Below are 13,320 nucleotides of genomic sequence, written 5' to 3'. Positions count from 1 at the left end.
TATCCTAGGTTCAAGAGAGTTTGCAAATGCCATCTTAAAGTTTCCAGACTCCTATTTTTACTGCTTTATATGCCGTGGAGATAGATGAGTATCTCAGTGATACACATATGGTGGCAATGAAGATAGCCAGCTACGACAATACATGGTGAGTTCTTGTTGAACCCAACCACCTCGATTGCGTAATTCTTCTTGGAAACATAATATCCTGGTGTGCATGGATTTAATCTTTCCTTCATTTTGGTGTGCTTTGCAATAACAAATAGTCACATATGTCTTTGATTGCTCAAACACAGATGGTATGGTCTATTGTGCTGCGGTTGGTGTTCTGCTTATGTAATATATGCCAATGCCTTTGTCATCCTAAATTTGTAGATGTCAGGTGTTAGGATGCATGAGCATCGACTTCTCTTTTTGTCTTGCTACACTACTGCTCCAAGTGTCTCTATTGCGTTCCCATATGGTGATTGTCCAATGATTTATTATCACAACCATCTAAATGTTAAAGGTATCCCCCCTCCTTGCTTTGGTCCTTTTGGTTTTTTCACCGGATTGGGCCACATCGACTGCTATTATGTGGTGATTGGATTTTTGTTTCGATTGAATCCTGAGAGCATGCCTAGAGTTTGGCTTCTATACCGTAACCAAGTGTTTTGTTTGCCACAGCTGCTGATAATTTTTTTTGTTTTTTTAGCCTGATTGATCAGGGCCCTCCGCATGGTTTAGCATGGTGGCTGCTATTTCGGTGAGCCCATCTAGATTCTGCAGGTCCTTTTCCTTGCCTCAAAATGGAACGCTTCTAATGAGTTCAGAGAGGTGCACCAGACCTTTTACATGTAATATATGCATCATGTCTACCTTCGTAAACCTCAGCCTATTCACTTACTTACAGTTTCATTTTTCTTCCTTTGCAATGGCAGACATTGGTCCTGGATCAAATTCGTGGGTTCAGTTTTATTTTTCAGCTGTGTCAAGACCATGCAGAATTCATAAATGAATATGGTGTTTTCTTTAAGGCACAGACTGCTCTCATCTGCCATGTTCTGAATTGTTCCAACAAGTAAGTGTGACATGAAGTTCCAGGTATATATATGATGCATGCCGAATAGAAAATAGAAATATATCGCATCCATACCTTAATATTAATTTATTTACCAATTTATATTTATGGTTGGCATATGGAGCTAATACTCTCCAGTTTTTTTAGCCGATCAGCGATTTTGGACCATGTTCAGGATATAAATATTATATCATGTTTGTTCTAATGTGCTCAGGTAATTAGATCCATGCCCATGCTTTTAATGTAGTGTATGCGTGCTTTTATGTTAGATTTCAATCAAATGAATTTTGTCATTGTTTTTTTCCCATGGTCTATCCAGTAAATTTATTTCTTATCAGAGCTGCAAGGTTCAGCATTCAGCAACATGGTCCACGCTAACGGAAAAAAATACTTACTACATCCGAAGTGCACTCATTGTCTCATTGTGACTCTGTGATGCTTTTCGATATGACTATTCTGAAATATGAGTGAATCAATCCCTCTTTCTATTTTAGAATGCTTAATTTAAAGATTACGGAGTATTGTTATATGAAACTTCAACAGGACAGCAGTTGGCCATGTTGCTCCTTTAGTTTTGCATCTGATCATATTTGATCTTTAAACTAATTTTGAATAGTTATGCCGCTATATGTAGTTGCAGATAACATGGTTATTTTAGTTATAGGCTTCCTGAGTACTGCAAATAGATAGATGATCCTACGCATCAAAGACTTGAAAACATAGATTTTGATATTTTGATAATTTCTCTTATTTTTTCAGGAAGATTTGTTATTTGGAATAATGATACGTGATTTATACATATTAGTTCCCGCATTTAAACTAAAACATATAGCCTAGACTTGCCATCTTACAGCGTCTTAGGATGTATGAAACATTTTATTAGCCAGGCCTCTCAAGTTTTTTTCCTTTAACAAAATACTGTCTTAGTCATACTGCTATTTAGCCTGTTCGTTTGGTCGTATTTGGCTTATAAGCCATGGCTTAACAGCCAACAAATAATATTTTTCTCTCACACCAAACTAGCCAACAGTACTTTCAGCCATGACTTATAAGCCAAACAAACCCAAACGGGCGAATATATATGGAAGGGATACGATGTCCAGCCGAATTTATTACGGTACTACTTCATTTTCACCCTTACCCAACAGCCTGGAGTCTTTTTGCTTTGTATCTCAGGTTATTGTGTTTTTTTATCAATCAATTCAATCAATATGGATATTTTTTGCCTGGTTAACCAGGTGATTTGTCGGCACGCGATGGCGCGCGTCACTTCCTCAAACGCGAATAAAATGGAGCTCTCTCCGTGGTTTAGGCACTGTTAGGTACTGTTTGTGTCTTCAATTGTTCAGACGCCGCTTAACTACTTCAATTAAAGGCTGGCCAGCCCCACCTATGGGGACGTGCCACGTGTGCCCGCTCAGTTCGTGCAGCGCCTTTGGCCTTCCCGCGTTTAATTCCGGTCAGCCAAAAACACGGACCATCTATTCGCAGCAAAAACAAAAAAAAAGGCATCTTGCCTCGCCGCCGCCGTCGCTTCCCCGACGCCAGCGCGTACAGATGCCGCTCCCGGCCCTGCCGGAGTCTACACCTGCGGAGCGCTTCATCGCCTCTCTCTCCCCTAGAGGCGGGGCGCGCCGATGCGGTGACCGGCCCTACCGGCGGCTGCGCTGGCGGGATCCATGGCGGAGAGGCGGCGACGGCAATGGCACTTGGGGCAGGAAGCGCCCACTAGAGGCTGTCCTCATCCTCATCTCCATTGCCATGTCGGCCATGGGTCTCCCCCAAAGCCCCAGGTATATCTCGCTGTCATCCTCGAATACCTCGCCATCGTCCTCGAGTACCCCGCCAGTCGTCGTCGTCGTCGTTGTCGTCCTGACAACAATAGGTTCGTCCCCTCCTTCTATATCTCTCGATCTGCGTCGGCAACAACCCCTTCTCTCCTAGGCCAGGCCCTTTCCTTCTTCCTTCTCTGATTTCCTCAAATTGTACTAAGGCTCAAGCAGACCAGCGCGTTGATCTGGTGTGACGGGAGGACTTCGTGCGGCTGACGGCACATGGCGGACCCAGAAAACCCTGCTGCGGTGTCTCTGTTCGTCTGGCTGAAAAAAAAAGACAGCTGATGCTGATTTATTTTAAGAGAAAAACGCTGAGCTAAAAAGAACACCGATAAGTTTAGACGAACATGGTCGAAGAGGTCCAGCAGGCAACAGGACCTGTGGCTGTTCATCCATGCCAAACGACCAAGCCGGCTAGCCAAACGACCAAGCCAGCTAGCCATGCCTCTCTGCTCAACAGATACACACAACATACTTTAAGGTTAGTGCGCATTTCAATGTGTAGATTGGATACCAGGAATTTTACTGAGGTTATAGTTTTTTACTTTGTACCTTCCTTCATCTGCTTATACCAATCAGTAGTATTTAAATTAAATTGTATATGTATTCCTGCGATTCTGGTAACTATGATGCATATATCATATATGGTTGCAGAAAGAAACATAGGGTGATACACAGTAGCATAATAAAACGAACCCTCCCGCCCCACTCTTTCACAGAACCAAGCATGCTCCCAGAATATCGACAGAAACAATCGCATAGTCGCACAAGCAGAATCAAGCATCAATCCTCCTCCAGTGATTCCTACGAAAAATGCTAGATACAGCAAAAAAGTTGACTAACATGGGGCGACCTTTGTTCATTGGCATTCTGTATCTGATAAAACCATTGACTGAAACTATATTGAAGACGGTGTTTCTCTTAAACTACTCTCTTCCACGGTGGCCTGGGGCTGGACGATCACTTCACTTCTTTTGTTTGCCCCCCACATTCAGCTGCTGGAGCCCAAGCAAAAGGTCCCTGGAATCAAGGAACACCTTGTTGCTTGAGGCCGCCATGGTGTGGGAGATCTCCCTGGCCGCTTCAATCTGTCTCAGTGCCAGGAAAGCAGGGTTGTTGGCAATGGCTTGACCAATCAGCTCTGCACTCTTAGCCTCACCCTGTTCAAACGCAAGTCACAAACAGACAGCGATTCAGAATCATCAGTGTAAAAAGGGAATAATGCAATGGTACATACACAACTGCATACAGACTACAGAGACATAAAGAACACTGTCAATACACTTTCAGCGTGAAAAACTGAAACTACAGGCATATTTCAGCATGAGAAACTGAAACTACAGGCATATATTTAACATCTCGATAGAAGTGGATTGAAGTCATTGCATTTCTTTTTCTTGTAATTACTTGTTTCAAGCCAGACAAAGGACATGCTTATACAAGAAAGGGTAGCTACTAACCTGTGCCCTGATGATTGCACTGCGCTTGTCCTGCTCGGCCTTCTCAACAATGAACTTGGCACGCTCAGCTTCTTGCGCAGCAACCTGTTTGGCTTCAATGGCATGAGTAAACTCTTTTCCAAAACTGAGGCTTGTGATGGACACATCATCCAGAGCGATATTGAAGTTGTTGGCCCTCTCAGTCAGAATCTTCCTAATCTCCCTGCTCACAGCCTGCATTGGAATTGAATACATGAATTGTTAACATATCCTAATCTACTGCAATCCTGGCAAGACAGTTGTTATCTAGGAACATGTCTAAACACATGAAATAGTACCTCTCTCTGTGTGATCAGCTGACTGGCATTGTATTGAGCAACCACAGCTTTGAGTGTTTCATGAATGATTGAAGGCAGAACTCTCTCATTGAAGTTCTCCCCCAGGTTCCTGTAGATTTTAGGTAGCTGATCTGGCATGGGTCGTGTAAGAACACGAAGACCAATTCTCACCTGCCCAAGTTACCAACTCAATCAAAATCAAATACATATAAAAGAATGACAGTGCTGACGTACTTTTTGGCAGAAGTGAAAAAACAAGAAAATTGCAAAGTACATACACACGAAGACAGACGCACATGGACAGTATCTCTCAGAATACAACAAAACATGAGCAGAACTTGGTAAAAGGTGATGACAAAGAATATGATGAACCAAAGCTGGATTCACTCGCAATATTAAAAGGCTATAAAGGGCTCTGAAAAGTTCAAGAAATTTGCACAAACTATCATGTGCTTTGTAATGTTTAAGTAAAGAGCCGAAACAACACCTCATATCACATTTATTCAAGTGCTCCTCAGAACAGATTAATGCACAACAATATACAAGTTGAAATGAACAATTCAGTTACTGGCAGTCAATGGGCTACATCTTACTCGATCCAAGACCAATACCAAGGGGTACGTTATACGAACTGCTATGGGTGCAGCAGAACAGGGGTTCAAAGTTGATACTGCCAAATTAGCCATTAAATCCATGCACATATCAAGGGGCAGCAATCAGTTCAGAACCATAAAAAATCACTACAAGCCGCAGTCAACATCATCTCAACTATTGCTACTAGAGCAGTACATTGACTACAAAATGAGTGGACAGGTAAATGGGGAATCGAGAAGGAAACTTACCATCTGGAGGTCGCGGCTTCCGGAGGTGCTCTCGACGAGGTTGGGTCGGGCGCGGACGTCGTAGATGATCGGCCTCTCGATCCACGGGATCATCAGGTGAGTTCCTTCGGGGTACACCTGCGCCGGAGAACGAAATGCAAATCGGTAACCCACCCAGTCAAAACCACGCTCACACACATCGCGCCGCCACTGCGCGGCCGCGACCGAGAGAGGCGCGCCGAGATGGCCCTCACCTTGTCCTTGATACCCTCGAGGCGGTTGAAGACGATGGCCCGGTGGCCGCCCTCGACGTTGTAGAAGCTGTTGAGGACGGCATAGAGCCCCGCGCCGCCGAGCACCGCCACCTTCACGAGCGCGCTCCCGCCCTTCGGCGCGCTCGGCAATTTGGCTCCCTTGAGGCTGTCCATCTCGCCGGCGGAGGAGGTCGCCGGCGGGGGGTTTAGCTAGGGTTTTGAGTAGTTGGGGTCGGAGATGGCGGAGGCGTACAGGTGGAGACGGAGGTGGAAGACGAAGGAGAGGGGAGGCGCGTGGCTTAAGTGGAGCGGGGTGGGGGCATCGTGGGCGTTGGATCTTTGATCGGACGGTCGAGAAGAGGCCGGGGCCCGGTTCTTTCCTCCGCTGCACGAAAGGATGCTGCTGGTTTGTCTTGCTGTGCAAGAAGATGGTTTCAGCGTTGCTTTCTTAGGTGCAAAGTTGATAATTTTTATTTTTCTCGTGAGGAAATTGACGGGAAATTTTTCTATATATTTATTTCTCCTCAGAGAGGTTGTGAGAAATTCATCTGATTTTAGCGGATTTTGAACCGTAGTGACCGCATTGCATAATAGGAAGGCACTGAATTTGGCTGTAATTTGGGTAAACAAAACACTAGTAGCTGTCAGCTTGTTCGTTTGGCTGTGGCTTGTCGTAAACGATCGTAAATTTCCAGCCGGAACAGTATTTTTCTCTCACACAAACCAGCTAGCAATACTTCTTCACGAACCAGCCAACCGAACAGGCTGTGTCTAGTTGGCAGCCTCTTTCCTGAATGGCGGCATCATCATCCAATGAATCACTCACTCTCATGCAACAATGTGTCTCATATGATCCAACTACCTTTTTTTTTCTCGAATTAGCAAGGCTTGCACATCATTGTATGAAGATTAAGAGTGAAAGTTACAACGACGCAACGAATATGGCGCACGCCCAACAACTTTTACTGCACACAGGCTTCACATAACCAACAGCATGTTCGTTTGATCGTATTTGACTTATAAGCCATGGCTTATCAGCCAACGAACAGTATTTTTCTCTCATACCAAACCAGGCAACAGTACTTTCAGTCATGGCTTATAAGCCAAACAAGTTCAAACGAACAGGGCGCAAATCTTGAAGCCAGTTCAAAAGAATTTACGGAAAAAATCAAGCCAGAGATTGCATGGAAAAAGTAGACAAAAACTTCACAAGCCTCTCACAACACTGCAACCGAAACTTCCAACCTCAAAGCCAACTGCACAGCACACACTTGAACCTCACATCCTGGAACACAGCTCTAGTAGTGTATCTCATCCACACAAAACTCTGAAGAAAGAAAGGGGAGGAAGGGAAGGACGAAAGGAAAGGAGAAGCTACAGCTTTACATGCTTCCCTCAGGGTGGCAAACAGTGAGGGGAAAGGGGCAAAAAGACCGGTGAAAACTAGGTCCGTAGCGCCATGAACAGACTCTGCCTTCTCGAGTGCTCTGGGACAAGGCGTTTGACAACTTCTGGGGGAACACCTTTCAGCTCTGTCAGGATTGCAAACATCTGATCAGTTAGCTGAGAACAGTATTTGAAGCATCTAGGTTTAACTTCTAAATGTTAAGGGAACAGAAGATTAACTACTGACAGAAAACAACACTGCTGTTTCAGTACAACTACGCTACCTTGAGATCTGAAGTTGAAGAGAGGCGGCAGAGGCCGACCATTCGGTAGACGAGTGTTTGGGTCTCTCAGCTCATCAAAGAAAGGGTGCATACAGGCTTCCAACTGAAGAACCACTCATCAGTTAGAAGAATGAAATTGCACAAGGAATCATCTTAGATAGATAGTGGCGAGAACATAAAAGTGCATGCGGCCTTACAGCAGTGCACCGTAGATTTGGTGAGTACTGTAGAAACCTGCTAACAAGATCCACTGCTTCAGGTGGAAGCCTTCTTTGAAAAACCTGGATATAAGAGAACCTTGAGATGACACAGGAATCACGAGAAAAATATGCTCATTCAGTTTTGTGCCTGCGCGTATGTGATGTGGACATTGATTGCATGCTGGACTTCAACAGTAATGGTAAGCGACAACAGTTTATTTGAATTCTAAACATCAAAATTTTCCAGCAAATTTCACATTTAAAAGCACAACAGTCATATAATGTACATATCTGAAATATCCATGTTCCAAAGGTATGCACTAAGCTGCATAAATGTGTCCGTTTGTGCATATCAAGCATCCATTTTGCATGTGACTTAATTCCAGCTAAACATCACTGTGATGATACAGAGCTAAATTATCTCCATGTATATTTAATTACCTTGTGCCACGGATGAGCTTTAATTTGTGGGAACTTGAACTCCGTGTAGTTTGGATTCATGCACTTGATCTCTTCCCTTGTTGGAGTACCCAAAACCTGCAAGATGCAGATGCTATGCCTCAATATGTCATGGTGCAAAAGAAGGTAGCAAAACGGTGGAGATATGGATACCATAAGAAAATCACCTTGATGATCTCAACTAGTTGGTCGACTCCACTTTCTCCAGGAAACAGAGGCTACATGGATGAATGCTATCAGAAGAAGCAAAAAGGTAAGAAGCAGAGGGAGGGAAACTGAACATGCCAGACCTGTCCTAGAAGCAGCTCTGCCATGACACAGCCTGTTGACCACAAATCAATAGCAGTAGTATATTCCGTTGCCCCAAATATGAGCTCTGGTGCTCGGTAATACCTTGAGCATATGTAGGAGATGTTTGGCTCTCCTCTGACCTGAATATTTGCAGAAATGCCATCATGGAGATTTATGTATAAAAAAAAAGTACCATATCTAGGTAGGTCACCTGCATGTGGTGTGGAACTGTGTGTTTGTTTACTCTTCCAGGTAAAGTAGTGTGTGTTGATATATAACATTCTTGTGCATTTACCAGTGGCCAAAATTAGAAGATAACTCACCAATACTTTAGCACTTCCAAAATCGCAAATTTTGAGTTGGTGTGTATGTGGGTTAACCTACAGTAGAAATATTAGCAAAATGTATCAGTCATCATACATATATAATCCACTATTCCTGAGGTAAAGAAAAGGTCAAGTAGCAAAACAGTAGCTACCTCAGCATTTAAAGGAGACAAGATTAATAAAGCCCTTTAGACATGCAGAAAAACAAGGCAATTATGGAAACCTTGTATGTACTCTACAATTGTCAGTGTATGTATAATTATTTGAGTTTTAGTTTCTCCTGCTTCCTCGAACAATCTCTAATCTATGCGGTTATGGAGTCATGGTGGGTTAACAAGCTATCTAGTTGCATTGATCTTCCATGCTCCTTTCTGAGGCTCACAGTTTGCTCAAATAAATTTTAAATTAGTTTAGCAATACGCATTAGTGCAATGTACAGAAGCAATTGACATCTGTGGAACTGGGAGCATGGTTTTTGTCCAGTCTTGTTATAAAAAAACAAATGATGACGAAATGTTCCAAAAGAGAAGGCACCATTGACAAGAAAAACAGCATATGTGCAACCTAGCAATAAAATGATGCACATGGGATAGCACCTATATATGAAACTAAATAACGCACAAGTGGATTAACGCTTCCAATTTCAAACTGCAAGTGCCATAGATGTTGGGTGGAACTGACTAATAATTATGACATCGGGCTACACATGATCTAAAAATTCAGTCCCACTTGTACAAACCAATTGCCATTTTATGGTGTTACCATACCATCCCAACGACAAAACATCCAACAAATGTGAATGATAAATGCAAAACAACATATTCATTATACAAAAGAAAGAGGTTCATATCTCACAAGAACATTCTGCGGTTTGATATCACGGTGGCATATGCCAATGCAGTTATGTATATAAGCAAGCGCTCGACATATCTGCAAAGAGATTTAGGACAAATTAGATAAATTAATGCACAGCAGAAATCTGCGATTGGATATGACACTAAAAGGTAAGTAAAGGCAGCTGGAAATTGTTTGACTCCAACAGCTGTATGGAGCAAACAGAATCATATTAAAACACATTACCAATCATTCTCACTGTCATAAAAGACAAAATACAGATGAATCAAAAGAAGATTTGAGCCATGCAAACAATCGTGCCTGCACTAATTGTAAGTCATACAATAAACGGCCCGTACTAGTCCTTGAAGAGTGGATTAAAGTCACTTTGTCAACTAAACTCAGGCATTTAAATGCCCTGTGGACATGCAGCGTAAACCCAAGTGATCATTCAAACGGGGCACTCTAAACATATAGGAAGCAAGTTGTAGAACATAAATCCAAAGACAGGATAATTGACAAGCTGTCCCCATTGGGCCTTTAAATGTCTCAATAATATTTATCTTAGATTCTTCATGGAAACAAACAATGTGAATCATTGATAGGCAACTTCAATAGCAGTTCCAAACTTCCAGTACAGTGCTACTGTTGAAGATAGACTTCAAGCAAACATGAGGCATATATATTTTTTAGATGAAGGATAAGACATAAATATGGATGCCAAGAAGATAAGATACCAATGTCACCACACTTCTAGCTTTACAAAATAGCACGTACATTAAAGTATTAACATGTTTAGTTTCAGGGAACAGACACACTCATACATGTATATTATCTTGATTTGCGACCCTATATGACTATTTAATATATAAGTCATGGGGACCCATGCTCTATTTTCTCCATTATTTTAAGTTTATTTCAAATGAAATGAACATGACAATAATGTCCTACAGAATCCATGATCCATAAGGTTGATTGCGGAACATGTGGCATGCACATGACCATTAGACAACACTACCAAACTAGTACCCCACATTTTCCTCTATCACCCTTGTCTTATTTAAAATCAGCTAAATGATACTAAAAGTGTGTCAGGGCTTCTAAGATGTTTTTTCTACTATTTCGAAAAATGCATAGGGAAAACGTGTTTTTTAATCGTGTGCAAAGGAAGTGCCATAACTAGAAGAAGATCAATGGTAAAACTGAGCGAAAAAATTTCTAAAGGAAAAACAGCATTTAACATGCATGATTAGTAAAAACCACCTAGTCAAGGCAGACCTGGTACGTGTACAGTTTGACAAAAATGAGGGGCATCCGCTGATTCATTCGGTTGTACTGCCTTGCAATCCTGTTTACTGTCTCTGGAACAAACTCAAGAACAAGATTGAGATAAAGCTTGTCCCTTTCAGTTGTTGAAAAGAAGTAATGCTTAAGACCGATGATGTTAGGATGGTCAAGCATATGCATGATTTGCAGCTCTCTGTTCTTATAACGCTTATCTTGAAGAACCTTTTTTATGGCAACAATTTCTCCTGTTTCTCGGCATTTTGCCTAAAGAGTTAATAATGAAATGGTTATATGCTTTTCACAATCAATTAGGCATAGGACAGTTCAGAAAACAGAAAGGTGGGTTGTTTACCTGATATACAACCCCAAAAGAACCAGTTCCAACCACATGTTCAGCGATGTATGTGACAGACTGTTTCACAGCACATATCATTATTTGTTGGATAGTTTTTACCTCCAAACAATTATATATATCAAGAATCAAAGCAAAATTACCCTCACCTGTTTAGGCAGGCCGTTGCGCCCACGAATTGTAGTCACTATTACATGACCAGCTTCATTACTAGAACTATCAGTCACATCTGAACTTGACCCCATCTCCTGCAAAAAAAAGGAAGAAGAAGAAGAAAGAAAGAAACTAAGTCTCTTCATATAACAAAACAAAGTGCAGAATTTATTCACCAGTTTCTTCTGATCCTCTAGATAGGCATGGCAGTATAAGTGGTAACAGCGTGAAGCAATAACATGTAACAGTGCCTTTTCAGGACAGGAGATTACATCTTTTTTGTATCCACTAATATGCAATGCTACATTAAAGGACCGCACATAAGGGAAAAGACAGGACTTGTACACGTATTTGACTGAAAGTGGTGATGAAGTGACCAAAACATTAACACCAATTTCAGCCATATGCCAATAAAAAAGTAGTAGAAACCTACCCTTTCATCATCTGTATCCGGCTTGGCACCCCTCAGTTGCATTCCCAGCATCTCCCTACCCAGAAACTCCACCGAGTTGGCTGCCCCCTTGAAATCATTCCCTGGCCTCGAGGAGCTCCCAACACCACCGTGCCTCTGCCCAGAATACGCCATACCTCCAGGCTCCAGCAATGTGGTAACTGGTAGGGCTCAATCGAGATCACCGAGGTCAGTGTGCGGTTTCATCGCTTTGTGGAAGATCAGCTTGCCAATTCCAATGCCTGGTAAATTAAATGAAAGACAACCGAATGATAAAAAAGTTCAGTCAGGATAATTTTGATGTAAAAACACAACAAATCTTCTGCAGGTGGTTCAAGCAATTAAGAGAACACACTAGAAGCACTGCTACTGTTGAAATATCAGTGTGTCCAGCCCCACACAGAGATCAAGCAAAACCCTTGAGTAAAAGAATGAACAGCTGCAGCTTTCTCCAAAATGGTGATAGATCAAACACGAAATTGGAGCGAAGATCCTCTCGGATAAACGGGACAATCCGTCCCAAGTCCAATACCTCCCGATAATTGAGCGAAAACCGCACCCAAAAAAGAGATAAAAAGGAAGTTTTTTTTTTTTCTGAGGGTGGGGACTCGGATCAAAGAATCCATGGCCAGTACCTCAGACTGAAACCTAGCAGAGATCGGCGGCGAGCTCTTGCAGCAGATCAACAGCGGGCTCTTCACGGTCTGACGGTTCCTGCAGCAGCTCTGGCCTCGTCCTGGGGTTTCTTGCGTCGGTTGGGTGGGGGAGAGAGGAGAAGGCGACTAGGAGTCAGGACTCTGAAGCAAGCTGGTGGCGGGAGCGAGCGAGTGAGGCCATGAGGAAGCAACTGAGCAAGTGAGCTAGTGGAGGGCAGCTGCTAGCTCTTGGTCTCGGGTTGGGTCCTTCCAAACTTTTCCATTTCCGGTAAAAAAGAATTGGCGTGGCATGGAAGGACCAGAGAAATTTATTGGGGGAGATCATGGAAGTTGCAGGGGAGAGTGACTGTCTGAGGAGGTGGGGGAGATGCAGATGCCAACAAATCTGAGGCTGGTGATGCTTGCTGCAGTCAATTTGGCAGTAAAAATACTGGGGCTGATGGATGCGAGTTTGACTAGGAACTGACCAGGCTTTTGTTTGTAAGACTATCTCCAGCGACAACATCCAAAATAGAAGACCTATTTAATCTTTGGGTAGCGCTACAGTCAAATAATTCAATACTTATTCGGCATCTTCTTCAACAACAGGACCAAAAAAGAATCATTTCTGCAAATGTGTTTTCAGGAGAGATGATGCTCATATTTGGGTTGTGTCTATCAGGCAACCCAAAATGGGTCTCCCGTATAGGTAATCTGTTGGAGGCTGATTTTTTGTCTCTATTACCTATTTTGGATTTGGGTGCCCATATAAGTTTCTTGTTGAAGACGGTCTTAGACTATCTCCAACAACTCAGACCCAAATACAAGACCCATTCTAAAAATTGGGTCATACACAGTAACTGAGTCACCCACCCAAAATTTTCTATCTCCAACGGCCGAACCCAAAATATTTACTGA

At 42.7% G+C, this 13,320-nt stretch overlaps 2 protein-coding genes across 2 annotated transcripts; both read right to left on the bottom strand.

Annotated features, from left to right (window-relative positions):
- Window positions 1-3,668: 3,668 nt before the first annotated feature.
- Window positions 3,669-6,027, bottom strand: LOC136517743 (prohibitin-1, mitochondrial-like). The gene is made up of 5 exons (XM_066511387.1): window positions 5,745-6,027; window positions 5,512-5,628; window positions 4,670-4,840; window positions 4,353-4,565; window positions 3,669-4,052 (listed from the first exon to the last, which is right to left on the bottom strand). The coding sequence occupies exons 1-5, from the start codon at window positions 5,916-5,918 to the stop codon at window positions 3,858-3,860; spliced, it is 870 nt and encodes a 289-aa protein (XP_066367484.1). The 5' UTR covers window positions 5,919-6,027; the 3' UTR covers window positions 3,669-3,857.
- An 848-nt stretch (window positions 6,028-6,875) lies between these two features.
- Window positions 6,876-12,777, bottom strand: LOC136519002 (shaggy-related protein kinase kappa-like). The gene is made up of 13 exons (XM_066512674.1): window positions 12,403-12,777; window positions 11,750-12,009; window positions 11,313-11,411; window positions 11,164-11,223; window positions 10,803-11,075; window positions 9,546-9,620; window positions 8,688-8,744; window positions 8,364-8,504; window positions 8,241-8,291; window positions 8,056-8,151; window positions 7,612-7,695; window positions 7,415-7,517; window positions 6,876-7,276 (listed from the first exon to the last, which is right to left on the bottom strand). The coding sequence occupies exons 2-13, from the start codon at window positions 11,900-11,902 to the stop codon at window positions 7,188-7,190; spliced, it is 1,281 nt and encodes a 426-aa protein (XP_066368771.1). The 5' UTR covers window positions 11,903-12,009; window positions 12,403-12,777; the 3' UTR covers window positions 6,876-7,187.
- Between the last annotated feature and the right edge of the window lie 543 nt (window positions 12,778-13,320).

The sequence above is a fragment of the Miscanthus floridulus genome, chromosome 17 (assembly GCF_019320115.1).
Source record: "Miscanthus floridulus cultivar M001 chromosome 17, ASM1932011v1, whole genome shotgun sequence".
Classification (NCBI taxonomy): domain Eukaryota; kingdom Viridiplantae; phylum Streptophyta; class Magnoliopsida; order Poales; family Poaceae; genus Miscanthus; species Miscanthus floridulus.
The sequence above is the reverse complement of the archived record's forward strand: the minus strand, read 5'-3'. Positions and strand labels throughout refer to the sequence as shown.

Excerpts from the sequence above, each read along its gene's own strand:
- LOC136519002 (XM_066512674.1), bottom strand. The coding sequence starts at position 11,902 with ATGGCGTATTCTGGGCAGAGGCACGGTGGTGTTGGGAGCTCCTCGAGG. Across the intron at positions 11,224-11,312 it reads GCAACGGCCTGCCTAAACAG|TCTGTCACATACATCGCTGA; the intron begins GTGAGGGTAATT and ends GCTGTGAAACAG. Across the intron at positions 7,518-7,611 it reads CAAATCTACGGTGCACTGCT|TTGGAAGCCTGTATGCACCC; the intron begins GTAAGGCCGCAT and ends GTGGTTCTTCAG.
- LOC136517743 (XM_066511387.1), bottom strand. The coding sequence starts at position 5,918 with ATGGACAGCCTCAAGGGAGCCAAATTGCCGAGCGCGCCGAAGGGCGGG. Across the intron at positions 4,841-5,511 it reads GAAGCCGCGACCTCCAGATG|GTGAGAATTGGTCTTCGTGT; the intron begins GTAAGTTTCCTT and ends TAACTTGGGCAG. Across the intron at positions 4,053-4,352 it reads GTGCAATCATCAGGGCACAG|GGTGAGGCTAAGAGTGCAGA; the intron begins GTTAGTAGCTAC and ends GCGTTTGAACAG.